This window comes from Pantherophis guttatus, chromosome 4, assembly GCF_059756535.1.
Source record: "Pantherophis guttatus breed Tessera chromosome 4, ASM5975653v1, whole genome shotgun sequence".
NCBI lineage: Eukaryota > Metazoa > Chordata > Lepidosauria > Squamata > Colubridae > Pantherophis > Pantherophis guttatus.
The window spans coordinates 138364921-138392520 of record NC_142066.1 but is presented as its reverse complement, the minus strand read 5'-3'; the positions used below and the strand labels follow the sequence as shown (position 1 = coordinate 138392520).

The window sequence follows — 27600 nt, the reverse complement described above, 5'->3', positions numbered from 1 at the left end:
ATGGGATTTTCAGTGCATTCAGAAAGTACTTCGCTTTAGCCTGATTCTACAGTTGTTGAAATTCATTTTTTTTCTCACTAATCTGCACTCAGTACCCTATAATGAGAAAGTGAAATCAAAATTTTAGAAATGTCTAAACACCCCACCACCCCCTCACCGCCACTGCATAAAACATAATCTATCAAGCCAAGTAGTTCCAAATAGATATTTGAGAAAACTTAAAAGAATTTTTTATATGGAAATAATTTATTTGACTTTAAGACATTATTTATAATGTGATAAATAAGGAAATAATTGGATGAGTATATATTTTTTCCCCCCTAAAAGGGGGTGAAAATTTAGATGTGTCTTGTACACGAAATGTAGCCCCGCCCGCCCACTGGCCCCCATCCTTTGGCATCTGCCTCGCAGCAGTTACCTCCTTGCAAGCAAACAGCAAGAAAAAACAGTTCCTTTCAGCTTCAGCACAGGCTAATTAGCACAAGTTGATTAGATCAGCCTCCTGATTCTCAGCTGATTTGCTCTCAGCTGTTTTGTGCAGGGTCTGTTGCTGGCTGCAAAGAGGTAAATTGTTGGAGCAGATTTTTTTCCCCTTGTGCTAATCAAGCTATGCTGAAAATGAAAATGAAAGTAAAGCAGGCTGTTTGCTGTTTGCTTCAACGCCACAAAATTGCTCAGAAGCAGAGGGAGATTTCTTTTTCTTCTTTTTCCTCACCAAAAAAGGTAGATGCAAACAATGGGAAATTTAGGGCAAAAGAAGAGAGTTCAAGATTTTAAAACACAAAAGGAAAAAAGGAAAAAGAAAAAGGCAAAAATAAAAATGGGAAGGGAGAAAAAGAAATGAAAGAGAAAATTGTTATACATATTTAGAATTGAAATATGAATAGTAATAAGAAATAAATGGGAAATCATGATTGTAAAAATGAAATGAATAATAATTGGAATATTTGTCTTTGTATTTTTGAAATCTAGGCGATAAATTTTTCTCTTTTTTCCGTTTTTTTAGAAATATGAATAAGTATAAATTGTAACAATTTAATGGTATATGGTGGTGAAAGTAAAAAGGATTAAGTTGTAGCTTGGATAACAGCTAGAACATTTTTAAATTTAATTAGGGAAATTATAATGATTGAAATATTTTTAATTATATATTGTGATGAAAGTAGAAATGATTAAGTTATGATTTGGAGGATTATATGGGCAAAGCTATTTGGGTTATTGCGAGAGTTTAAAATGTGAAAATGAGTAACATAAGGGGAAAGCTCTATTTAACTAGGGAATTGTAATAATTGAGATACTATTAATTGTATATTGTGTTGAAAGCAGAAATGGTTAAGTTGTGGTTTGGAGGAATATATGAGGGAAATTTGGTTTATTATTGGTAAATATAATTAATTGATTTGTAAGAAATTGGATTGCATGGAAATAATTGGAATATTCATGTTCATATTGATTAATATACAAAAAAAGATAGTTATATAACTAATTGATTTATATTAAAATGTTGAATTTGTATTAAACAATTGTAATATTACATAATGAACCAATGTGAGGATGGATATAAAAATAGATGACAATGGGAAGGGGTATAATATAGAATAGAATAGAATAGAATAGAATAGAATAGAATATAGAATAGAAGGGAAAAATTGAATTTGATTAAGATTAGAGATGAGGATGAAGGATAATATTGGTTTTTTAAAAAATAGATGAGGAATAAATATTTATTTATTTATTTATTTATTTATTAGATTTCTATACCGCCCTACTCCCGAAGGACTCAGGGCGGTGCACAGCCAAACAATAAAAACACATACAATACAAAATTTAAAAAATAGAATAAAATCAAATTAAATAATTTTGGCCCCGACAAATTTAAAACCCCAAACTTTTAAAACCAATTTAAAATTGAATATATAAATACTAAAAAATATTTAAAATTTTAAAAATCTTTTATAAAAGAGGGGGAAAATTAGGCCAGGCCGGCCTGGTGAAATAGTAAGGTCTTTAAGGCGCGGCGGAAGGTGCGCAGATCCGGGATCCTCCGTATCTCTGGGGGGAGCTCGTTCCAGATAGTAGGTGCCCCCACAGAGAAGGCTCTCCCCCTGGGGGCCACCAGTCGGCATTGTTTGGCTGACGGCACCCGGAGGAGCCCCTCTCTATGGGAGCGTACTGGCCGGTGGGAGGCTATTGGTGGTAGTAGGCGGTCCCGCAAGTACCCGGGTCCTAAGCCATGGAGCGCTTTAAAGGTGGTAACCAAAACCTTGAAGCGCACCCGGAAGACCACCGGGAGCCAGTGCAGTTCGCGCAGGAGAGGTGTTACATGGGAACGCCATGTCGCTCCCATTACCACCCGCGCGGCCGCACTCTGCGCCAGTTGGAGCCTCCGGGTGCTCCTCAAGGGGAGCCCCATGTAGAGAGCGTTGCAATAGTCCAGGCGGGAGGTGACAAGGGCATGAGTGACCGTGCGTAAAGAGTCCCGATCCAGAAAGGGACGCAACTGGCGAATCAGGCGAACCTGATGAAAAATCCTCCCGGTCACGGCCGTCAAGTGCTCTTCTAAAGACAGCCGTGAGTCCAGGAGGACGCCCAAGTTGCGAGCCCTCTCCGTGGGGGCCAATGATTCGCCCCCAATAGTCAGTGATGGCGTCAACTGACTATATCGGGACGTCGGAAACCACAGCCACTCAGTCTTGGATGGGTTGAGCCTGAGCCTGTTCCTCCCCATCCAGATCCGTACGGCCTCCAGGCACCGGGACATCACTTCAAGGGCATCGTTGGGGTGATCCGGGGTGGAGATGTACAGCTGGGTGTCGTCAGCGTACTGATGGTACTCCACCCCGAAACCACGGATGATCTCGCCCAGCGGCTTCACATAAATGTTGAACAGGAGAGGCGAGAGGACCGACCCTTGCGGCACCCCACATATGAGGGGCCTCGGGGTCGACCTCTGTCCCCCTGTCAACACAGACTGCGACCGGTCAGAGAGAAAGGAGGAGAACCACCGCAACACAGTGCCTCCCACCCCCAACTCTTCCAACCGGTGCAGCATGATACCATGGTCGATGGTATCAAAAGCCGCTGAGAGATCTAACAGGACCAGGACAGAGGAGCACCCCCTGTCCCGAGCCCTCCAGAGATCATCAACCAACGCGACCAATGCCGTTTCCGTGCTGTACCCGGGCCTGAAGCCCGACTGGAACGGATCCAGATACGTCGTTTCATCCAGGTGCTGGGGGAGCTGTTGCGCGACCACACTCTCAACAACCTTCGCAACAAAGCGAAGATTGGAGACCGGACGATAATTTACCAACATTGCCGGGTCCAGGGAAGGCTTCTTGAGGAGAGGCCTCACCACCGCCTCTTTCAAGGCGGCGGGAAAGTCACCCTCACTCAGCGAAGCGTTTATAATCCCCTGGAGCCAGCCTCGTGTCACTTCCCGGGAAGCCAGTACTAACCAGGAAGGACACAGGTCCAATAAACAAGTGGTCGCGTTCAGTCTACCCAGAATCCTGTCCACGTCCTCAGGGGTCACAGGATCAAACTCATCCCAGATAACATTCTCAAGACCTGCCCCTGTCTCTCCCCCTGAGACTACCCAGTCGGAGTCCAAATCTTCCCGAATCTGAGTGATTTTGTCATACAGATACTGAACAAAATCCTCGGCTCTACCCTCCAAGGGGTCCTCCCGCGCTTCCTGGTGGAGCAGGGAGCGGGTCACCCTAAAGAGGGCGGCCAGGCGATTATCTGATGACGCAATAAGAGCAGCAAAATAACTACATTTCGCTGCTTTTATCGCCACTAAGTAATTCCTAATGTGGGATCTTACTAGTGTCCGGTCAGATTCAAGAAGACTGGCCCTCCAACTACTCTCTAGGCGTCTTTTCCGGCGCTTCAACTCCCTCAGCTCCTCGGTAAACCAAGGAGCCAATTGAGATCGGCGCCGGGTCAGAGGCCGCAAAGGCACGACCCGATCCAGAGCACCAGCAGCCGCCCTATCCCAGGCGGCCACCAGGTCTCCAGTCGAGGCGTGTGCCAGAACCTCAGGAAATGGCCCAAGCTCTGTCTGGAATCTGTCAGGTTCCATCAGGCGCCTGGGGCGGAACCATCTGACCGGCTCCGCCTCCCTGCGGCGGGGTGCAGCGGTTCGAAAGTCGAGACGAAGGAGAGAGTGATCTGACCATGACAAGGGTTCAGTAACTATATCCCCTATATCAAGATCCCTCAACCACTGTCCAGAGACAAAAACCAGATCCAGCGTGTTTCCCCCTGTGTGGGTAGGGCCATGAATTAACTGGGTCAGGTCCATAGCTGTCATGGAAGCCATGAACTCCCGAGCCATCTCTGACGTCTCACCCACGGACGGCAGGTTGAAATCCCCCATAACCATAAGCTTAGGGGTATCAACCGCCACCGCGGCGATGACGTTGAGTAGCTCGGGCAGGGCTGTTGCCACGTGGCAGGGAGCCAGGTACGTGATCAGCAAACCCATCTGAACCCCATGACCCCATTTCACAAAAAGGGATTCACAGCCGGCCGTCTGAGGAACAGTGGCCTCCCTCGGTCTCAGACCTTCTTTAATGATAACCGCTACCCCCCCGCCCCTCCCCTGTGACCTCGGCTGATGGAATGCTTGGAAACCTGGCTAGATCAGGTTAATATGGCAAAAAGGAAATATAGAAATTGTAAATTTAATTGAAATGACTAAACACTGTTTAAATTTGTGAACTGGCCAAATACTCTGTTCAAAGAAAGTACATTGTATGTTTGTATGTGTGTTTGTCTAAAAAATAAAAAAAAACTTTTGATAAAAAAAAAACAAAGCAAAAAGGGTAGGTGCATTTTATACTCTGAAAAATACGGTACATCTTTAGCAAATGGACTGTAATTGCTGAAAACCTGAAGAAAAAGTGTGTAGGAGACATACAGTAAATTTGGGGCTATGGCAACAAATTGGTAAAGGCAACAAACCATAACAGGAAATAAAAACAAAAATTAAAAGGGTAACTGAAGAAGAAAAGAGACTATAGTTAAAATTAATTGGCTCTATGATTTATTACATTTTTTACTCCTGCTAACTAACATTGCCTCTACTTATCTGTAACATTTCATTTGTTCTTTAAATTCTGAACACTCTTTTTAAGGATCTCATCAAGTCCATCCAGCCACAATTTTCTGAATCTTTCCCTTCCTTCTGACTTGCATGTTTTGCAATTTGACCCTCATCCTTGTTCAATATACTTATTTCATACTTGTCAATCACTTTGGAATTCAATCCACTCCGTACATTCTTAAACCTTTCAATTCTTGTTTTACCACCTGCATTTCTTAAATATTTCACTTCTGCTGCATTTAACTTCTGTATTTTGTCTGATGCATACAACTCTCACTTCCATGTAATAAAGTGGCCACAAACATATTCTTATGTACAGCTAGGGAACATTCATTTGTCAAACAGACTGCATGATTTACTCTTTTATCAACATCTATTTGCTCTCATTTTTTGCCATTTATGTAGAATTTGCAGTGATTTTCTCACTCTTGCTGCCAGACACAACTATCTAGGTTCTTGTTATATTAATTTTCAAATCCAAACTCATCTTATGAAACAATCAAATATTCATTGCAGATTATTAGCAAGGCATCACTCAATCAGCCAATGACCTAGCACCATCTAAATGCCTACATACATAACAAACTTACTCTTATGCCCCTACCAACATGTCTTTAATGTAATTGGAGGCATTCTTGATACCTAAATTCTTTAAACAACCAAGAGAATATTATACATCTCTGCCTTATCCCTTACCATTAACTAAATATCTCATTTGTTGCTCTGCATGCTTAATTTCATCGTATGCTGTTCTTATTAAAATCAGCAACTATCCCTTAATTTACCTGTTCACACTACACATTCCATAATTCAAACCTTTGCACTTTTGCTTTTATAGATCAATTAGTGTACAATAAAATTCCTTTCTCGCATTCTCTCTTTTCTTCTTGTGTAGAGAAACAATAATGGCATTCTTCTAGTCATCAGGTACAGATTAAATAAGTTTCACAACTACTCCATAAGCAAATCACATTCCATGTTCCAATGTTTATTCATTTTGCTGAAGGCTCCTTGTTTAGCCCTCTTCGCCCACTACCAAAACTATTCTTTATTTCCATCAAAACCACTTCACAATTTTTCTGTCCCCTAACCATTCCTTTGGTGTCTTGACTTTTATGCAATTATGCTTTTCTCTAAATAGATTTAGTGCAATATATTTCCTAATCCATTTTTGCAATAACCATTATTTTGCTTAATTTGGGTTCTCAGTAATAGAGACAGGGTAGAGAAGATGACCAGCTACAGGCTGCATTTCATCAAGTTGATGGAAGTGCAGGCAACACTTTTATTACCAAACATGTTATTCTGTGTAAGGTTACTTCTGTAATCTGAAGACTTGTCAGCCCTTCCAGGTAAAACAGACAGGACATATGTTTACATGAGCTAATTCTATTTTATTGTAAGACTACATTAACAAAATCATGAAAATTTGAATTTCCCACTGCCACTTTTAACCACCTAATTAATTAGAGCAGGGCCTTCCTAAGTTTCTTCTTCCAACTATTAATTCACTGAAGGCTTCTTCCTCTCTTGCCTAATTGTTTCCTGGCAGCATCTTGTCCCTGAAAGTCATCTTCACATTCAGTTACATGTTGTTGCCCATATTCTATCAACTAGGAGATTATGAGTGTGCTGTCACACATTCAGTTTTGTCATAAATTACCTAATCTTAGAACAATTTTATAAAAAAAAAAGAGTACTGTGTTACTTAAAATAATTAATTAAATATTAATAGGCTGATTTGCTTCTATAAATAGCCCTTGTTTAAGCCTAATTGGGATTGAAATTTCTGTCACTTAAGTGATGCATTTGTTAGGCAAAACATCATGTGACTGCAATGCTTAGTGACCTCAGTTGTGATAGCTTTCTTATGTGAGGACCACACTATTATTAGGCAACTGTATTACCCTTATTCTGTCCTGCTGTGCTCACTTCCCCTCATCTGTCTATCTCACCCTTTCATCTTTGCCCTTTGGGTCACCCTGCCTTCCATTGCCCTGCCAACCTTTGCCCTCTTCTTTCTCCACTGCTGATTAGGTGTGCAAAAAGGTCAGCTGAGGGTGGCAATGGGTAGGGCAGCCAAAAGGGCAGAGATGGGAGAAGAAATAGGAAGGTGGTGGGAGGAATTGAAGTACACTTTACAGTCAGAAATGCAGGAAGGGCTGCCAAGTATCTAAATTTTTGTCATGTGACCATGTAGATGTTATAATAGCCATGCCTTTGAGGACTAAGTATTTATGACTAATAAATACAATCTATTCAGTGCTTTTAATTCCATATATTTGCTGAATGAATGGTTATTATGGGAGGACTACCTGTATATGGTAATTGAGAATTCTGATCCTTCCAATACGAGGTTCATATCCATGTACAGACACACAGATCTTATAAAGAAATTAGTAAAGCTTATAGTATGATTCTGAGCACAACCTGCAGATTTTCATGATAATTCGTTTTTGGTTTTCTTGTGTATTTACTAAATATATTTATAACAGCGAGTCCTTTGAGTTTATGCATACAATTCATATTTAACTACTGAGATTGATTCCTTAGATATTCACTTTCTGTTTACATTTCCCTTTGAATTATGAATTTTTGATTTTCCACTTATGAAATAAAAAGGAAAGAATATCCATAGATGTCTTCTTTGAAATTTATATTCCTAGAGTTGTGTTTGAGTAAAGAGTAACTTCACATTGAACTTTTGCTGAGACTCCATGTATATGAGGTAGCCCAGCATGCCTAGAAAGTACCAGGTATTTATCAGTAATATAATTTATATAAAGAATGCTGATGGACCATGGACATTAAATTGCTTAATGGTTAAAGTCTCAGTGCAGTGATTTGTTTCCTAGTAATCTAATCCATTTTTCATTTCTTTTTTCTCTTCTGTCTACTTTGCTTTCTGTCCTGCTTCATTTTGCTAGACGGAACACTCCCTATAAAACATTGGAGCCTGTCAAACCACCCACAGTTCCCAACGATTACATGACCAGTCCAGCAAGACTTGGAAGTCAGCACAGTCCTGGAAGGACTGCTTCCTTGAACCAGAGGCCGAGGACACACAGGTAAATGAATTGGAGTCTTGATGTCAAATCTGATCTTGGCAAGCAATAATAGAAGCTGGCAAAAGGAGATGAATATATTTTATTTGGTGCAAACTATTTGCTGTTTCCAAAATCAGATTTGTTTTTAAATAGAAGCTTTTCAAGTTTGGGTGCTGCAATGGTGACACAAGAATACATTAGAAATTTCAGCTATTTTCTCTGTATCTTTGAGGTTTCTGTTTCTTTTTAGTCAGAGGTTCATATTTAATGGACCTGTTTTATAGCCTTTTTCAAAAAGTAAATTGCCCTATTATAGTTTAGTAATTGATTGCCATATTTCTGTAGGATTGGGTTAGAGAGCTTGGGATTCATGGGCCATGGTTTATCGATTTCTAGGTTTAAAGAAAACCTAGAAATGTTGTTTGAATTAATAAAACACATGGAGTACATGTATATGCGGCATTCATTTTAAAGCATGCTTTTAATCTATTTCATCCTACAATTTTAAGAACTTCTTCTGGAAACAATGCTTATAGATTCTGGACGTAAGTTGAGCATCATCTTGCAAATTATTCTTTAAATTGAGGGATTCTTAAAAACTATATGTAGGGAAAGCATCCAGATCTATTATAACCACAACATTCTTATTATTCCCTGCTGATTTTTATGCATTGAAACAAGCTCTATGTTTATCATCTTCCAGCCTCTAAAGTGAAATTTCATTCTACAGCAGTGCTACCAAGGTTATTAAAATGATCCAAAAACAAGCATGATCTGAGAATTGGTCCTTAATTTTTCTGTTGGAAAAATGGGCTTAAGGCTAAAGAAGATTGCAGAAGGAAAAACTGTCTATCTACATAGACTTTTATTAAATATTTCTCTAATTGTACAAAATTAATCTTTTATTCAACTTCATTGAAGAAAAGAGGTTATATATTGGTTGTTCTAATACAGCTTTCTCCAACTGGTGCTTTAAGAATAAAACTGCTGTAAAGAAAGAGAGGCAAGATTTTTCAGCACTGTAACATGGTGCTGCCAAAATGATTTGACATAGCAATAGTAATTTTAATCAATATTTTCCCCTTAATGACAAAATAGACTTTAGTTCCCAGCATTCTTTGGGACAAATATTTCTGTTCTGAGCCATTTGCTAAAGCACTGTGTTATTATTTGAAACAGCAGAAATGGACTCTTCAATGTTCCAAGTGGCTTGTGATGAAATTCAGCTGCAACCATGGCAACAAGTTCCAGGTCCTTGGCATACCAAACGCCAATTTTTGTGAGAATAATCTCCATTATTAGTTGCCATTTTTAATGTTTCACTTATTTTGGTTGAATTATTTCCAACTAACTATAAGTGGTAAATGAATGTTTGCCTTGCTTTGAATTAATATATAGAACAGGGAGTAGCAGATTTTGGATTTTAGCACAACCTTTCTCTATGTCTATGGAGATTCTCAGTCATCCAGGTCATGGTTGTCCCAAAAGTGCTTTTTCAAGAGGCAACTGGACTTTCTGGTTTTTCTTTGAAGACATTTCACTTCTTAGCTAAGAAGCTTCTTCAGTTATGATTAGATGGTGGGAAATGAAAGGATTTGTATTCCTTGCAGACAACTGGTCATTTAGTTGCATTTGCATTCTTTAGACAGTTGTTGAGGCCACAAACCATCCGATTAGGGAAGAGTGTTTTAAATACATTTCTAACTGGCTTTATTTAACTAATAAATGATAATTGATTTACGTAATACTTATGTGAAGCACTTTTCCTGATACTTTAATCCTAGGGAAATATCTCTTCTGTTCATCAGAATCACAATTTGCCTACATCTTAAAGCTTTTATTAGACAGTTTATGATCTTTAATTAATTTAAGCTACCTGCAAACATTCGGAGTATTATTTTAGTCTTTTTTAAGTCTCAGATTACTCCTCCCAGTTTTTACATTAAATATTCGTAAAACTGCTTTTTTGCTTGAATAGCACATCTGTGTTTCTTGAAGTCAACTCTGCTGTTATCCCAATCATCATCTGGGATTTATTCCCTCTCTTTTCTCTTTTTCTTTAGATAGAGTAAAAAAATTGTGTGGTTCATGATTTGCTGACGTGTTTCAAAGTCACAAATGTTACATTACCGGTTATAGCAATATTTTATTTATCTGCTTGCTTTGTTTTGAGTAGTGGTAGCAGTGGAGGAAGTGGCAGTCGAGAAAACAGTGGGAGCAGCGGAATTGGCATACCCATTGCAGTGCCTACACCCTCACCACCAACTATTGGCCAAGGTATTTATTGATCAAAGCCCAGAAACCTGTTTTAACAAACAATTCAGGGGAAAAATGGATTCTGTGCAATATATCATCATCCTCTGTATCATCTGGAATAGCTCCTCTGCTAATTCTTGCAGTGACTTAATTCAGCCACTAGATATTGGTTGACACATTGACGGGGCTTGCTGATGGATATAGTTTCTCCCCACGTAGAGAACAAGGCCCTGTAAATAAATTTCAAGAGGACTGAACATTTGTAGAGCTATGTTATTATCACAGAACACAGAAAGAAGGAAAACATTTATCTTTTATGTTTATGTATGAAAATGAACAGAATCTGGTTTTATTTTTTTGTTATCATAGGTTTTTTTTGAAAGCAGCATGATTTTTTTTTCTAGTTATCATTTATAACAACATTTTGGGTGCCAAAATACAATCCCAAAATTGGGTTTGGTTTATCTGTGATATATATGGTTGTTTTTTTCTCTCAGTTTTTTAAAAATATCATTCCAGTTATAAGTATTCCATATATATTTGTGTCTATCCACACATATGCAAGCAATACTCTCAAATTTTTAATAAAAATCCTTTGAAAAGTGCACTGTCATCTAATAAGTAATTTTGAAAATTAAAATATATGAAAATTTGGAAGTTGTCTTATCTGCTGGCAGCACATTTTTCATTGGATTTTGGTTAAAAAATTGAGTTCAGCTTATCAGTGGATGAACTTATCTGCAAGTAAATATAGTATCCTTTTAAAAGAAGTTATTACTTTATTCAGAATAGTGCTGAATCCTCACATAGAATTAGAAAAGCAGCAATGAGCGAACCAAATTACTTTAATGATTAACTGATGAGTTTGAGTTTATTTGTAGATCAAGATATGACTGGCAAGTGAATGATTTTAGCAGCATCAATAACTGTTTCTTTCTAAAGCTCTTTCAGGATTCCAAAAGTTCTTGAGATGGACGGCAGGCTGAGTTCAACCTTTTGAGAATAATGACATTTATTTATTTTTTTGAACGACTAGATAGGGTTCTTTTCTAACTTTCTTTACAGGACTGATGGAATTGGGTTTTTGGATTGATGGAGTTGGGTTTACAGAATTGATGGAATTGGGTTTTTGTTCTTGTGTGGTTTTGACTTGAGTATAATAACAATAACTACTTACGTAACCATCTTACAATTTCCAGGGTAAAAATATTATGCAGAAAAGGAGTAAGAAATAGTAAGCGAAACAAATTAAAGAATGAAATAAGAAGAAAGGAATGGCAAAATATCTAAAACTAATTTTTATCAACTGTATTCACTCCCCTGAATTTTTCTTTTGTTGCAAACCACCTTTGTTTTTCAAGCCATTATGCAGCTACCTACAAAGTACTTTGTTATTCATGCAGTATTAAGGAATAATAATAATTTGAGGACTTAACTGCCTAACTGCACTTTTGTCTTTTATCTTCTGCACAGTCTACTTATTTAAAGGGGCAAAATAGCTCTCAAAGATTCATCATGAATATGGAGTTATGTAGCACTGTATCTTTTGAGATGTTAATATATATATTTATATTAGCTAAGGTAAATCGTTTTCTTTCTCCCCAAAACACACAATTCATGCGGGTTTTTTCCTTTATCTGTTCCATGAAGCCTAAGTGGATTTGAATTTTCATGTGTTTACTGTGCTGTGGTCTTTCTACCCCTTTTCTCTCCCCTCCCTTACTCTTGGTTTCTGCATTGTGTTCTAAGTTGTTGTTTATGTTTTGTTTTGCTCAAGTCGTCTTGGTTCCTTTTGGCTCTTGCATTTCAGCTGTTCCTGGGTCAGCTCCTGGTTCCCAGTATGGCACAATGACCAGGCAGATTTCCCGACACAACTCTACCACTTCTTCAGCCTCTTCTGCTGGATTTAGGAGGAATCCTTCTGTGACTGCTCCATTTTCTGCTCAACCTCACATTAATGGCGGGCCTCTCTATTCTCAAAACTCAAGTAAGGTTATTGCAGAGCATAGAACTCCTGGGTTTGTTTGGGGGCAAACCAGTTTGAAAGTTTTATATAGCTCTTGGTTTAATCATCTATCTGAGTCACTAAGGCATATCCAGATAAGACGGTCTTCATCCAAGCTGTAATTTACAAGACCAAGAAAAGTTTTGCACCTACACAAGTTGTTTCTGTCCCTCCTTCCCCTTCCCCTTCCCTCTTGTGTTGCCTGGCTTCAGTCATTCAGATACTCTTTATGAAACCAGTTTCCCACTGAAACTACGATTAATTTGTAACTATAGAACAAGTTATGACTGGCTTTTTTCAGAGGAAGATTTCAACATGAGCAAGTTACGTATTTATGCAAATGGAAGTCTTTTTTCTACAAAAGAGTTATCCTTAAAACAACAGTGTTGCTTTATATTTTGCTGAAATATATACAGGTGGTTCTTGACTTACAACCACAGTTGAGACTAAAATTTCCAGTTGCCAAAGCACCTAAATTTTGATCACATGATCATGGGGATGCGGCAATAGTTATAAGTGTGAGGACCAGTTGTAGTTCACATTTTTAATTGCCAGTGTAACTTTGAACAGCGTCCCAATAAATAATTTTCCTCTCAGGTAAATGCAGCATAGTTTATTATCATTTCAAGTAAAAATAAATATTTTTCTTGAAATACCACACTTAGGGTTTCTGCATTCTGCACTGTATAGTGAAGCTGCATTTGAATATGCAATATTTAGCATACATAAGCCAGGATCACAGAGAGGTGATTATAAGGACTATGCCAAGCCTCTGGTAGGTTTCTAGATTATTTTGCAAACCTACTTTGCACAATCTACTGACCACCATATTTTATTGAGAAAGTGGAATTATAGTTTGGCACTTTGAGTTAAACTGTGTCAGGATATGATTTTTACATATAAAAACAGAATAGCTTTTCTCAATTTAGAATAGAATAGAATAACAGAGTTGGAAGGGACCTTGGAGGTCTTCTAATCGAACCCCATGCTTAGGCAGGAAACCCTACATCACTTCTTGATCAACTTGTTTAGATTCAGATTCCCAGAGTAACCCAGCAAGGCTATTGCTAAAAATTTTGAAAGTTTAAGCCTACACATCTGGATCACTGTTAGGGAGAGATTTCAGGAATGAGAACAACATCCGAGTTGTTCTTAAAATGATAACAAGAGATTCTGCTACGTTCAGTCTACAGTTTCAAAATAAATTGATAATATCTGCTTGCCAAAGATAGGCACATTTACAAATAAATAAATAAAAATGTCTTTCATCTATCACGTTGCTAATAAGATTAGCAATAGGATCCTAATAGGATCCTTAGGAAAGAGCATTTTTAATTTAATTTTATGTATTAGATTGTGCTGATCTAATACAGATACTAAAGATCATAAATATATTAATGATTGCCACATTAAAAAATATTCTGCAGTCACCAATTTTAACTTGACTAGATATTTTACTCTTCTCTTAAATTTAAGGTTTAATGCCCTAGATTTGATAAAATAAATTTGAGGTTTCCCTGGACAACAAATTAATTATATTGGGGAGAAAAGAAAGAGGAATAGAGCCAGTCAATCTTGGCAACAAGAGTTTTGAGAAATTGACATTTGTATTATATTTCTTACTGGGCACATAAAACAGGATTAATATGAGATGAGCTCAGTGTTAGTATTTAATTGTGAATATAAATTCTGAACCTTGGAATTGTTTAAAATCAATCTATCTTTGGAAATCCAAAACTGTTTCAAATGAGCTTCCTTTTACTTTTCTGAACACGATACCCTGTATTGGATTAAAAAAAAATAGAATGAAATCATTTGCATTTCTGAAGGTTGTTATAATTGTTTCTAAGGCCAGTTTCTTGAGCTTATAATATTTTATTTTATTATATTTATTTTATTTATCACATTTAGAAACTGACCATCTCCCTCACAGAAGGAATCTAGTTTTCACTATTACTTATGAAAGTGTACCTAATGGTCACTTTATAGTGTACCTAATGGTCACTTTATAACGAACACACACACACACAAGCTCTAATCAAAGGTGGATATACAGAACTGAGTGTGAGGAGATCAGAGACATGCTAATAAAATACATTTTTCTTCCATCTGGCACATGTTCTATGTACCCTTTGGATCAGTCTGAAAAGGCTTGTGTTTCTGTGCATCTTCCATGGTTCACATTAGAGAATTAAGCATGTAGAAACATTCATAAACAGCATTCACATATTCTGCTTCTCATTGATATTCACACAAACCATTCTAAAACATTGATATTATTTCTCAGTTACATTAAAAATGTACCCCTGCTCATAAATCTGAACAGAAATTCATTATGAGGGGTTTATCTAAACATATTATTATGTATTTATGTGAGAGCCTTTGGCCTTTATCTCTAGGTCATAGTGAGGTTTGTTGGCTCTGTCAATCATTGGAAAATGCCTTAGGTAAACTGGTTGTTCACCATATAATTTATGGCAAATTGTTGGTTGATGACCATTATTAGATGCTGGAAGCATCTAAAAATGCAGCTTCAACTTATATATCATGTTAAGGCTAACACAAGTCAATAGTATGAAAACTTGTTATGAATAATTCCTATGAAATCCTTAGATTTACTTCTTGAAAAGAACCCATTTGAGTTTTTGTAATGAACATATATATTTTCTGCAGACCAGTTTTTATTTTCATAGAATTATACTTCTTAAAGCTCTCTTTAAAAATCTCTCCTGAAATCCTCCAGTGCAGAAAATTTTAAAATATGAAAATAACAAGGCATGTAAAATGTAAATTTAATTTCATGCTAAAGAGCAGGCAGTTTATAAACTTTATTGGCATTTTTTGCCCTTTTTTTTTTAACCTTCCACCATCATTGCAAGAGGCCTTTGCTACTTTTTTTTTGTGCTTTCTTTATAGCACTTTCTTCAGGAGAAAACATACTTAGTAAGGAAGAACACACAAACACCCATATAGTTTCCCTCAACTTGGCATTCCTTACACAATTTTGTGGTAAAATGGCAGGATGTCTATATTTCAAGCCCACAAAAATTTTTATTTTATTTATTTTTATTTTATTTTATTTTTCAATTTATATACCGCCCTTCTCCCTAAGGACTCAGGGCGGTGCACAGCCAGAATTAAGAACATAAACTACAAATATTAAGAACAATTAAAATATATATAAATTTGGCCCAAAAATTTAAAAATCACAAACCAATTAAAACATTTATAAAATTTAAAAATTTCTTCTTAAGCCAGCCTGGCTTGCTGGAAAAAGTGGGTTTTAAGGGCACGGCGGAAGGCACTGAGGTCTTGGATTCTCCTTATCTCTGGGGGCAACTGATTCCAGAGGGTAGGTGCCCCCACAGAGAAGGCTCTCTCCCTGGGGGTCACCAGCCTACATTGTTTGGCTGATGGCACCCTGAGGAGGCCCTCTCTGTGGGAGCGTACGGGTCGATGGGAGGTCGTCGGTAGCAGCAGGCGGTCTCGAAGATAGCTAGGCCCTATGCCATGGAGCGCTTTAAAGGTGATAACCAACACCTTGAAGCGCACCCGGAAGGCCACCGGGAGCCAGTGCAGCTCCTGGTGGCTTTTAAATGGCCAGGTGAAATGTTTGAAAGAGTAGCTCACATATTATCTACCTTAGGTTTTATTTTGCTTTGCTTTTTAATTGCCAGATGATTAAAACAAAATTTAGCAGAAGCTGTATTGCTAGGGTGGCTAAGGAGGTCTTGTTGTGTGTTTCATTGCGTAGCTTTTTTGTGGTCCAGTGTTACTGACAGCTACTTTTTGTTTTTATTTTCCTTTTCCTGTATCTATGTTTACTTCCCCGTTTATGGTGTGTGTGTTACTTCCAGTTTCAATTGCTCCACCCCCTCCCCCAATGCCTCAGTTGACTCCACAGATACCTCTCACAGGCTTCGTGGCCAGGGTGCAAGAAAACAGTAAGTTGGCAGCTTAGCTTCTCCAAAGAGTAGAGTCGACTCTTACTTTCTTTCTCTCTTTCTGTCTCTCTCTTTCTCTCTTTCTCCTGTAGCATGCATGGCTGGCCAGTCAGATTCTTCTCCTTGGTTTTATTGCTTTGAGAGTTTGGATGATTTTTTTTGTATTTAAAATGCTAATTCCATCTTGCATTTCAGCACCAACGTGGAACTGAAGGGTACATTTTCTTATGCTCCAATTATTGTTACTGATAACATTTTTAGACCTGTGATTTTGTTTAAGCATCCAAAATAATTTGGTAATTTGATGAGAAATTAGAAAAAGATAGCACCCACACACCTTTCGCTCTAGCTCTATTTTGTCAAATCCCCAACCTGTTCATTTAGGAGATTTAAATAATAATTTGATATACACATTCTTTTTAAGAAATCATGGCTATACCTGCATCTAACAAGACATTGGACAAAATTTTACAGATACAAGTGCATGGATTTTTTGAAGAGTTTTAATTTGAGGAGATAAAAGCATTTATATAGCCATCTTTAGCATTCCAAATCCCCAGGCCACACAAATGAGCGAATCCCCATCTGTGCACGTGTGAGATCTAAGCAGTGCATGAAACCATGCCCCCTAGGCTGCGGAAAAACCACCCTCCATGGAATCAGACCAGAGGTGGGTTTCAGCAGGTTCTGACCAGTTCTGAAGAACCCGTAGCAGAAATTCTGAGTAATTCGGAGAACCAGCAAATACCACCTCTGGCTGGCCCCAGAGTGGGGTGGGAATGGAGATTTTGCAATATCCTTCCCCAGGAGTGGGGAGGGAATGGAGAATTGGAATAGTGTCCAAATGAACAATATCCTTCCTCTGCTATGCTACCAAGCCACACCCACCAAGCCACACCCACAGAACCGGTAGTAAAAAATTTTGAAACCCACCACTGAACCAGTCCCTAGAGCCCAAAAAGTTGGGGGCTGCTGGTTTAAACCATTTTAGGATCAATCTAAGTGGGATGCTAAATATGTTCAAATAACATCTCCCTACAAGATATTTTATGGCTGACAGCATGTATATCAAATTGGACACATTAACACATAGGATTACATGGCCCAAGAAGACTCAGTGTCAATAATGTTTAATGGACTTTTATCTGTCTTTTCTGTATAAAAATTATGTCAGGCAATTCAGGACATCATTGAAAATGTGAAAACAATTTAACCTTTCTTTGACTGAGGGTATCAGCTGGTCTTTAAATGGCTACACTTTAAATCTGGCGGGAAGTGATAATGAAAGAATGGCTCCAAAACAGAAATGACATCTTAAAAATCATACTTATATATAAATTTACGTCAAAATTAAATAGAACTGATAGAAGAGAACAGCTGCATGCTAAGTTTGGCAGCAATTTCTGGAAGGATTATAGGGGCATACCCAATTTTGACCCTGGGAGAACTTCTGCTCCTGTACTTTGAATCAGATTCAGAGTTAATTGTTGTAGAGAATAATACTGGAATCTTTTTTGGTGTCCTGCAACTCATTTAAACGATACACTGCTTTCTTGTTTACAGTTAGGCTCTGTGCATATGTTTTATATTGCATAGTTGGAAAAGAGCAGCCAAAATCCTTAAGAATTACTACAGTTTCTATACAAGGATAGACTACATTTCTTGAAGGGTTTTCCATGAAACAAAAGCAGACATCCTACAATTGTATAAAACCAATTATCTTATAAAAAATAAAGAGATTTTTTTTCTCCTACTTGGAATGGTAGGATTTGGTGATTCATTTTTTTAAATTTAAGGAGATTCAGGACCAATTTAAGGAATTGCTTTTTTTATAGAGTGCACAGTTGAACACAGTTGGATGTAGTAAAGATAGAGATAGTAAAACAACATTCCTTTCATCTTTCCAATGTCAGTAAGTTCTGTTGACAAAAGTATTACTTTTATCATCAATCTCTTTGTTTCTATGGGACCAAAATACACATTTTCAGGAAACTGGATCTTATCCAGATTTTAAAGTTGCTGTTGTCCTTAGGAACATGTCAATACCCTTTATTTTAAGATTTTCCTGCTTTTATGGGATCCTGAATATAATAGTCTAATCTCATTTTCTGAAAAATAATAAAGACTGGTTGTAATTTGATAATGGAGATAGTTCTGACTTAATAAAAATAATAATTATTTTATTGACAGTGGTAGTATAGCAAAGGTTGATATTTCATACATCTTAAGCAATTCTTGCCCTGGTGTTCTAGTCCTGTACTTTGGGTTATTCTGACCTGTATCTGGTGCTACTAATGGACTTGAGTTTGCTCAGTGGGACTTCTTCCTATGGTTCTTTATTCTGCTTCTTACTATCCAAATTCCAAATTTTCCAAAAATTTCCGAATTATTTGCAGCACTTTGGGGTGTTTGGTTGAGGGATAAATTTTAAGTTTTTCTAGTAGGTTAATATCAGATGTGAATATTTTTAAGTACAGAAACACACAATATTATTGTATCTATGAAACGTTTTCAGGTAAGAAGCTCTTTTGCGGAAAAAAAATTTAGTTGAAATAAGAACTGAATGCTAGATCTTTTTAAACTCATCTCAAGCTAAACAACTCTGGAATGAAAATACTTTCTGTTCAAGCCATTGTATTGTTTTCTACTGGATTAAGTCAATGAACTGCTTGGCTTTTATGTACAAGACAGCTGGGCTTGGCCAATAAATCAAAGATACAATCCTCTAAGAGTATATATTTTTATAAAATATAAAAACATATACTGTGTTTCCCTGAAAATAAGACCCAACTGGAAAATAAACGCTAGCATGGTTTTTCAGGATGCTCATAATATAAGCCCTACCTCAAATTAATCTCCAGTTAAGATCGTCAGCCAGAAGGACAGATTTAGTACTGTATTTTCCTGAAAATAAGACCTAACTGGAAAATAAGCCCTAGTGCATCTTTTGGAGCAAAAATTAATATAAGACCTAGTTTTATTTTCAGGGAAACATGGTATTTTTGGTAGAACAGCTTCTAAGTCTGTGGACCTTAGGGTAGGGGAGAGTCTTAGAATATTGTGCCTATTGGCATATTATACTGTGTTGAAAACATATGATCAGTGGTGGGATTGAAGTAATTTAACAACCGGTTCTCTGCCCTAATGATTTCTTCCAACCAGTTTGCCAAAGTGCTCACAAAGTTAACAACTGGTTCTCCCGAAATGGTGCGAACTGGCTGAATCCCACCACTGCATATGATCCTATTCGTTTATCATAGTCCAATTATCAGGTTTGGATATATGTGTTAGTAAGGAACAATTATGGGCACTCTGTAAAGTAAGGCACAACTGGTTCTAAGAATTCTGATGATAACTGATCAAGTTACCTCTGTAATATATGAAATATTATAGTAGTAAATAATAATAACATACCAATACATTGTCAAGAAATTGTATTGTTTCATTGAAAAATAATCACCACCACCACTGCAGGCAACCAGCCCACAGTGGAGGTCCTCTTGCCAACGTCACCTTTTCTCACTTCTCTTTTTGAAGGATGGTTCCTCCTGGGTTTCTTTCTAAGATACATCATATTGGGCAGATGCTGAGCCTCTGACACTACTGCAGGTACCCTCAATGCATTGGCTTCCCATCATGACGCCTCATCCTTTTGCAAGAAATTTTATGTAGACTACTTGAAGTAGATGTAGAAGGTCAGCACTATAACCCAATATGATGCCTCCCAGAAAGAAGTGTAGACAAAGGGAGAGGACAAAGCATTTCATATATCCAAATGAACAAGTATGCTTTACAGATGATAATGAGACACATTCCAGTGATCAAAGTCTACATTCCAAATCAAGAATTTTAGGTCCTACTACAATAAAAAGGCAGATCTATTAAAATAGACAAAAAAGGATTGTAACTGAAAAGGTCTTAAATTCTTGATACGTAGTCATTACTTTAAAAACAACTCCAAGAGAAAGGAAGGATGGAAAAACAACTTCACTGTTCGTAATATCATTTCTCATCCAACACAGTAGATTCCAAAAATCTGATCCAGAAAGTGATTAGCAATCAGTCACATAATATTTATTTTATTATTGATTGCTTGATTGATTGATTAAATTTATTTGCCACTACTCTAGGCTGCTTACAATAATCAAAAAGAAGAAAAAGAAAGTGTAAACAGAACAGAAGCAAAGTAATAGAATGATAAAGTAAACTATGAATAAAGAACACTATGAGAAAACATCAGTATGAAAGATGGATGGATAGAGAACAGAGTGCAAAGAAGGTGGGGGGAAGGAAGTAGAGTCTGCCATCAATCCAGCAGCCACATTCAGTATGGATTCTCCCATTTGGTCCCCTGGCCAACTGACAGAGAAAGGTCTTCAGGTACCCATGGAAGATAGGAGAGTGGAGGCAGAGCTTAGCTAGAAGGTAGGATGTTCTAAAGGGTCGGTTTTGCAGCAGAGAAGGCTCTTCTGGATCTGGATTGTTGGAGTTATTTAACCAACGGGACCTGAAGTAGGCCCTTTCTGCTGGCATGAGTAGGACGGGCTTATGTATGCATTTGCATGTTGTATATGTACAATGATTTTTTTTGAAGAACATAGTCTGAGTCCTTATTTATACTTTTGAAATTTAAGACTAAACTCATTAACATGATGATACTTTAGCAACATTGTTTTTTTAAAAGGACCTTTAGTTGCTAGATTTTCTTAAGAGATAGATAAGAGAGAGATAGCAATAGCAATAGCAATAGCACTTAGATTTATATACTGCTTCATAGTGCTTTTACAGCCCTCTCAGCGGTTTACAGAGTCAGCATATTTTCCCCAACAATCTGGATCCTCATTTTACCGACCTCGGAAGGATGGAAAGCTGAGTCAACCTTGAGCTGGTGAGATTTGAACTGCCAAACCAAAGATAGCAGTCAGCTGAAGTAGCCTGCAGTGCTGCACTATAACCACTGCACCACCTCGGCTCAATGCTTGAAAATTGTTCTCCAGTTTAATCTGAGGGCAAATGTGAAAGTGCCTTATTGTGAAAAATAATCCTTCATAATGTTCAAGGAGAGATTTGAACTGCATTGAGCCAAAGTTTATGCCTTTTAGGCTAAACCCATCAAGTCAAGGAACAGATTTCATGTCCATTCAGTGATGACCTCATACTTGCATACTTTAAAAAAATTTTTAAGGACAACATAAGAAAAATTTTAAAATGTGCACATGGGTTTATCACTGAATGGATGTGAAATCTGTTCCATGACTTGTGATTATTTTTCTCCTCCATTGGAGGAGCTGATAATTAGCATAAAAATATGGGGACTTTAAATATTTTGAAAGATGTGCTCCAGTTTAGGCATTTAGACATACTTCAGTCAAAGTGATGCGTTTTTCCAGTTACACTGAGGTTTTTTGTGCTAATGATAAATACAGATACCATTTGCATCTGTTGAGTAGTATTCAAAAAGCTTTGCTATTACTGAATGATGCTCTTTTAAGTAGTTATAGCAATTGTTTTTCTCCTCTGGGATTTATCACTGCATGTCCTAAGTTACAGGATTTGTATGTAGGACAGTTAATGAATGAGATTTTAAGTAGCCTCTTTTGAATATATCTTATCACCTACTACATTTTAGGATGTTACTGAAGATGCTGCAAATGCGGACATGTTAGGGATTTAGATAATAAAGGCTGATGAAATGCTCAGGATAGTGTAGGTTAGCATGAGGCAGATTCTCCTGTCCTTGCAAGACGGGAATGTTTGTGATGCAGATTAAAAATAGGCTTTCTTTCCTCCCATCAGCATCAAAAGGAGACTTTGCTTGCATTAGAAGTGATGTTCTTTGCAGTGCCTCTGCAACTGGATATTTGTTCATCTAAGGCAAACATAAACTGACAAAATAAGACATTTGGCTTACAGCATTCAGCAACAGCTAAACCAGCCTATTGAACATAAAGAAATGATGCCTTGAGAATCATTAAAGTGATGGTCTACATCTCACTTCTGCTAGTAATCAGCTTATGTCTCTGGAGTATTTGCTTTGAAGTTAGCATCTGTAGTTCTGTGGCTGCCAATAACTTGCAAAGTTGTATGTCATAGCATTTTAACATATAAAGCATTCATCTCTTAATCTATGCATGATACTGTTAGTGCATGCGATTAGTTTCTGTAATAGGTATGGAACTCTGATCATGGATTTACTTCTATTTGAACTAAATCTGACCAAATATTCTTCTTTCACTGATTCACCAGTTGCTGACAGTCCAACTCCACCTCCACCTCCACCTCCAGATGAGATGCCTATGTTTGATGACTCACCACCACCTCCACCACCACCACCAGTGGATTATGAAGATGAGGAAGCTGCAGTAGTGCAGTATAATGATCCTTATGCTGATGGTGATCCAGCCTGGGCACCTAAAACTTATATTGAGAAAGGTAAAGGATGAATAAGTTTGTGCTAAACATCCTTTTCCAGATTCCTTAGAGAGATTTAAGCCATGTGTACCCCATTCAGAGGACACCACTAACTGGATGACTTGACATAAATCCCCCCCCTTTTTAAAAGAGTTGCAATATTCCTTCCTCCCAAAATTGTGCAGATTAGGAAATTAATGCTAACCAGATCTATGGAATTGTTTCTAAAGGTTAAGATCTTGATTGTACTGAAACATTACACAAAGTGAGCAGTCTATGGCCCTCCAGTTGTTCTTGGATTGCATCATATGTTGACTAATATTGATAGAAACCATATATTTTATGAGTTAGAAATGAAATGTAAGTATTGGAAATATAAACCTGTATTGGATTCTATCCTTGATTTTCAGCTTTATTTCCTCCAGTTGTGTAACCAGTTGTATAAAGTTTTTCCTTTGATTAACCTGTCTCCACCCTTGGTATCTGAACACACTTCCTGTGTAGCAGAAGTGGTGCTAAGATAGGAATGTATCCACAAATAGGAATATCATTGATAGTTGATATGTTCCTCTATTGCTAGCTTCTGTGTACTTTGTATTAAAGTCATCAAATGTTTTATTTTCAATTCAGTATAGCCTTCCCAACATGGTGTCCTCTAAATGTGATGGGATTACAATTGTCAAAATTCCTCTACCTGGTTGAGTCTGGGAGTTAAAGCCCCAATACTTAGAGAGTGTGCCAGTTTGGGAAGGCTTATTTAGCTTGATGTATGAATCCAGATTTTGTGACTTGTTAAATCATGTTTTTTAAAAAATGTATAGCTTCGTTTAGTTAGCTCAACTATTCTCAACATACTTTGCATCTGAAAGTTTATCAGAGCCCTCAAATTAGAATTGCCTTGTTTTTGCCACTTCATTTTATAAGTAATAAAATAATAATATATAATATTGCTTAGCACATTGTAAGCCACCCTGAGTCTCCGGAGAAGGGCGGCATATAAATCAAATAAAAAAAAAATAAAAAAAAAATATCCTGTTTCTGAATTGATATGTAATGGAAGCAATACATATGCACTCTTCTTGTAACAAATATTTATTTTTTCAAATAAATCATACACTGCTCACTCACATTTTTGGGCTACATGTAATTTTGACACAACAGCATTTGTGGTTTATAACCAAAGTAAAGTCCTATCATTTGAAGGATTGTATGTCTGTAACAAGAATGAGAATTGAATTGGTAGCATGCCAAATTTTGTGGGTGGTAGTAATTGGGCTTTATTTTCCTAATACAGGGATAAATTTGAGGAAGCATGAAACTTCCTTTTACCCACTTAGTTTATCTAGTTCGGTATGGAGTATCCAGAATGCAGAAATCACCATAAGGCCTTGGATGTTTGATCCAGCCAGCTCTTGAGGGTCATTTTATTTGAAATGTTAAGGATTAGATTTTGGGATACCGTGTCTGCAGAGTGTGAGTTTTATTGCTGTGTTTCCCTGAAAATATGACCTACCCTGAAAGTAAGTCCTAGCTTGATTTTTACATGTGCGCCCAATATAAACCATACCCCAAAATAAGCCCTAATTAAGACCCCACCCACTCCAGGGTGCACTGGTAAAAATTAAGCTAGGGTGGTGGAGCTACCCTACTACAGTTGCAGCTAGGCCTCGCACACCCCAATACCTGCCTTGCCGGCCCATTTCTTCTGCAGACGGCAAGGCTTTCCTGAAGGCCTCTGCAATCGATAACAGAGCTCTGGATCAATCGATCTGGAGCTCTGTTATCGGCTGCAGAGGCCTTCAGGAAAGCCTTGTCGGCCACAGAAGACGTTCCTGAAGGCCTCTGACAGCAAAAAGGAGGCTGGGGGTGACATGTGCAAATGAGGTGAATCAGTGGAAGACAATCCCCTCCCAAAAACAAGACATGATGCCTTTTTTGTTGCAAAAAAATATAAGACAGGGTCTTATTTTGGGGGGAACACGGGTACTAGAATGCAGAAATAGTCATTTCATCTGTTCAGTCAGTCTGGTACTGACTAACTCCCATACTCACTTAATTTGTTCTTGCAAGATAAAATTGTTGTATGGTTAAGGACTAATTCCTAGAAACTACGAAACTGTGGAGAGTTATAGTCCCACCCAGCTGGGTGACTTCGGGTCAGTCCCTCTTTTTCAGCGCATACCACTTCACACAGTTAATTTATGGGGAAAATAGAAGGAGAAAAAGAGCATTGGAAGGGAGGGAGGGAGAGACAGAGATATGAATCTAAAACGAAAAATCTGAATTGACATGAAAACCCTAGAAGTTATTTTAGAACAACTTGTGACAAAATTCATTGGTACCTCTCTTTTCATTTTTCTAGTTGTTGCCATATATGACTACACAAAGGACAAGGATGATGAGCTATCGTTCATGGAGGGCGCAATCATTTATGTGATAAAGAAGAATGATGATGGTTGGTATGAAGGTGTATGCAACAGAGTGACTGGCCTCTTTCCTGGAAATTATGTTGAATCAATCATGCACTATGCAGATTAATTCTTTTTTCAGGCCAGGCTTTGCCTTCAGTCATGCCATAATGATCTACAAAGGGTAAATTAACACTTGTCTTAATGCTCCTTAAAATGTGCACATCCTTTCCAGGCCATATTGTTTAAATGGCATGATTGAATGTTCATCTGTAAGCATCTGTTTCTGGAGTTTGTAAAATGAACAAATGTTTTAGGGGTGTGCAGAATGGAATGGTTTCTCCTCAGAAGTTTGGTATTTTCCCCAGAATGGCCCAGTCTGAACATTCTAGTGAGGGTTGTTTTTCCAGAAGTCTTTTTTTGGGATCAGAAAGAGAGTCATGGTGTTCTTAAACTCTTGTGCTTCTAAAACAAGAGTTCTACAAATCAGTTTGTGTTCTGGAAGATAAGCTTCCAGAAACATACAACCACAGAATGATTGGATTGGCCCATTTCAGAGGGAGAAACAGAACATTCCAAGAAAAAACTATTCTGTTTTGCAAATAACTGAACTGTTTATTACTGATTATGCTTATTTACCTATGCGTTGTTTTCTACGACCAGCCTAAATATTCTGGGGAAGTAGGGTATAAACTATTTAATGACTCAAGATTCAAATTGTGCCATTGTTTTCTTTTCTCAGTGCAACAGCGTGATAAACTAACAACTGTTAGACTAACTTTAAATCTGGTTGAAAAGTTTAATAATGCTGGTCATTTACCTTTATTTAGACTATTGCTCATCCTCAAAATATAGTATTTGTTTAAAAGCATGCATAAAAACTTATGTATTGAATTACACTTTCTTCTGAAAATCCAAGATGCTTCCAATTTGTTGTAATCTTTTACTGGAGTTCTTTCACTAAGAGTCTATTCCAGTGAGTCCTTTGAGTCTCTTATCGAATATGTCCATGTGAATCAAAGATGGGTGGTCTTATGATGTATGTGTAATTTGTACCTGAGTTTTTAATGAGTAAAATTGCATTGACTTTTCCATTCATAAATACATAAATGAACCAAAGGTCTTGTCCATTACTTTTGTTGGCTTGCCTTGTTTTGCAAAGCAATATTGAAGCATGTTGACTTACCAAATTTCCCCCTTATCAACAGAGTCATTTTTAATTTCAGGTTCAAAACCTTAACACCCTAATAAAGGGAAAAGTACACTTCTGCAGGTTACCATATATTCAGATTGCACTTATTATTTGGCTTATTCATTAGTAAAGGATACTACCCATGACTTTTGAGTAGCAACTACTGGAAACAGAAAGCACATCAATGAAAGGCTGATAGGAGAAAGTAATAAAGCGAAATTGTTCTAGCTTGCGAAAATGCCCATTAGTTTTCTTTTAGGTGACTTACCAGGTTGCAGTGATCTGGGAGCAGTTTTAGAGCAGAAATCTGTTTCTCTTCTTAGCTACCAGTGTGGCCAGGGATGGTGAAGTTTATAATGATAATGCACCACAGGATAGGTGAATTAAATATTTAATCACTTTTTAATTTTGGCTGCAATGGTACTTTTCCTGCAGCAAGCAGCCTTTTGCTGTAGAACTGCCTTAAAAGAGGAGCTTTAATGACACATTGCAAAAATAAATGAATGTGCAGAAGGTGGGCGAACAAATAATCCCAAGTGACTCTTCTGTTTAAAACTATGAAAGTTTCTTGCTCTGCTGAAAGAAAATTTTCACCACTGGAGGATTTTCTACTGATTTTTTTCCCCACATCACTATATTTAAGCAGCGCCTATCTAGGAATACAGCTCTTGTGGGCCTAACAGGGATGTATTTCCATAGCAATGCTGTTTCTCGTCAGGCATTCCACTACAAGAGCAAGAACAGTTTATATAGAAAAAGACATAGATTGTTGTGCCATCCATTTGGCTTTTAGCAGTAGAACATCTCCAGTTTGAGCACAAGGTTAGGTCACATTTCTGGTTTTGGATAGTACACAAGTTAAATCATAAAAGGATTTATTTCTTTGTGTAGTAAAGATTTATTTGGGCTCAATCACTGTCCTAATGGGCATTAGATAACCAATAAACAAGTGTACTAAATACAAGAACAATAATATTATCTATCAACATTCAATATTGAAAGATCCCTTGCCTTGTTGTTCCTTAAATGAACCTAATTGCTTTATTTGCCTTTTCCTGATTGTTAACATGTTGTTTCTGACCTCAAACAGCAACCCATGAAACATATTTGTATTCCCTTTATAAATTGGAACACTTCTTGATTTGTATATAACCTGTTTTAATTATAACAAGTATGTACAGTCTTTTATAATAAACCATTCTTTAATTTTCTGGGTATTTTGAA

The 27600-nt window shown here is 37.4% G+C and overlaps 1 protein-coding gene across 6 annotated transcripts in view; it reads left to right on the top strand.

The window, feature by feature from the left end:
• The window catches only part of ABI1 (abl interactor 1), a 94505-nt gene extending 66912 nt beyond the window's left edge, over positions 1-27593 (top strand). For 2 of the 6 annotated variants that reach the window (XM_034402427.3, XM_034402426.3), the window contains 6 exons: positions 8041-8181; positions 10337-10437; positions 12227-12403; positions 16279-16365; positions 22612-22797; positions 25139-26303. In XM_034402427.3, the coding sequence (XP_034258318.1) occupies positions 8041-8181; positions 10337-10437; positions 12227-12403; positions 16279-16365; positions 22612-22797; positions 25139-25314 (868 nt within the window). In that variant the 3' untranslated portion in view covers positions 25315-26303. Of the gene's footprint in view, positions 1-8040; positions 8182-10336; positions 10438-12226; positions 12404-16278; positions 16366-22611; positions 22798-25138 lie in introns of all 6 variants that reach the window. The other 4 variants (XM_034402430.3, XM_034402429.3, XM_087892870.1 and 1 more) reach the window with 2 other exon arrangements.
• The last annotated feature ends 7 nt before the right edge of the window (positions 27594-27600 follow it).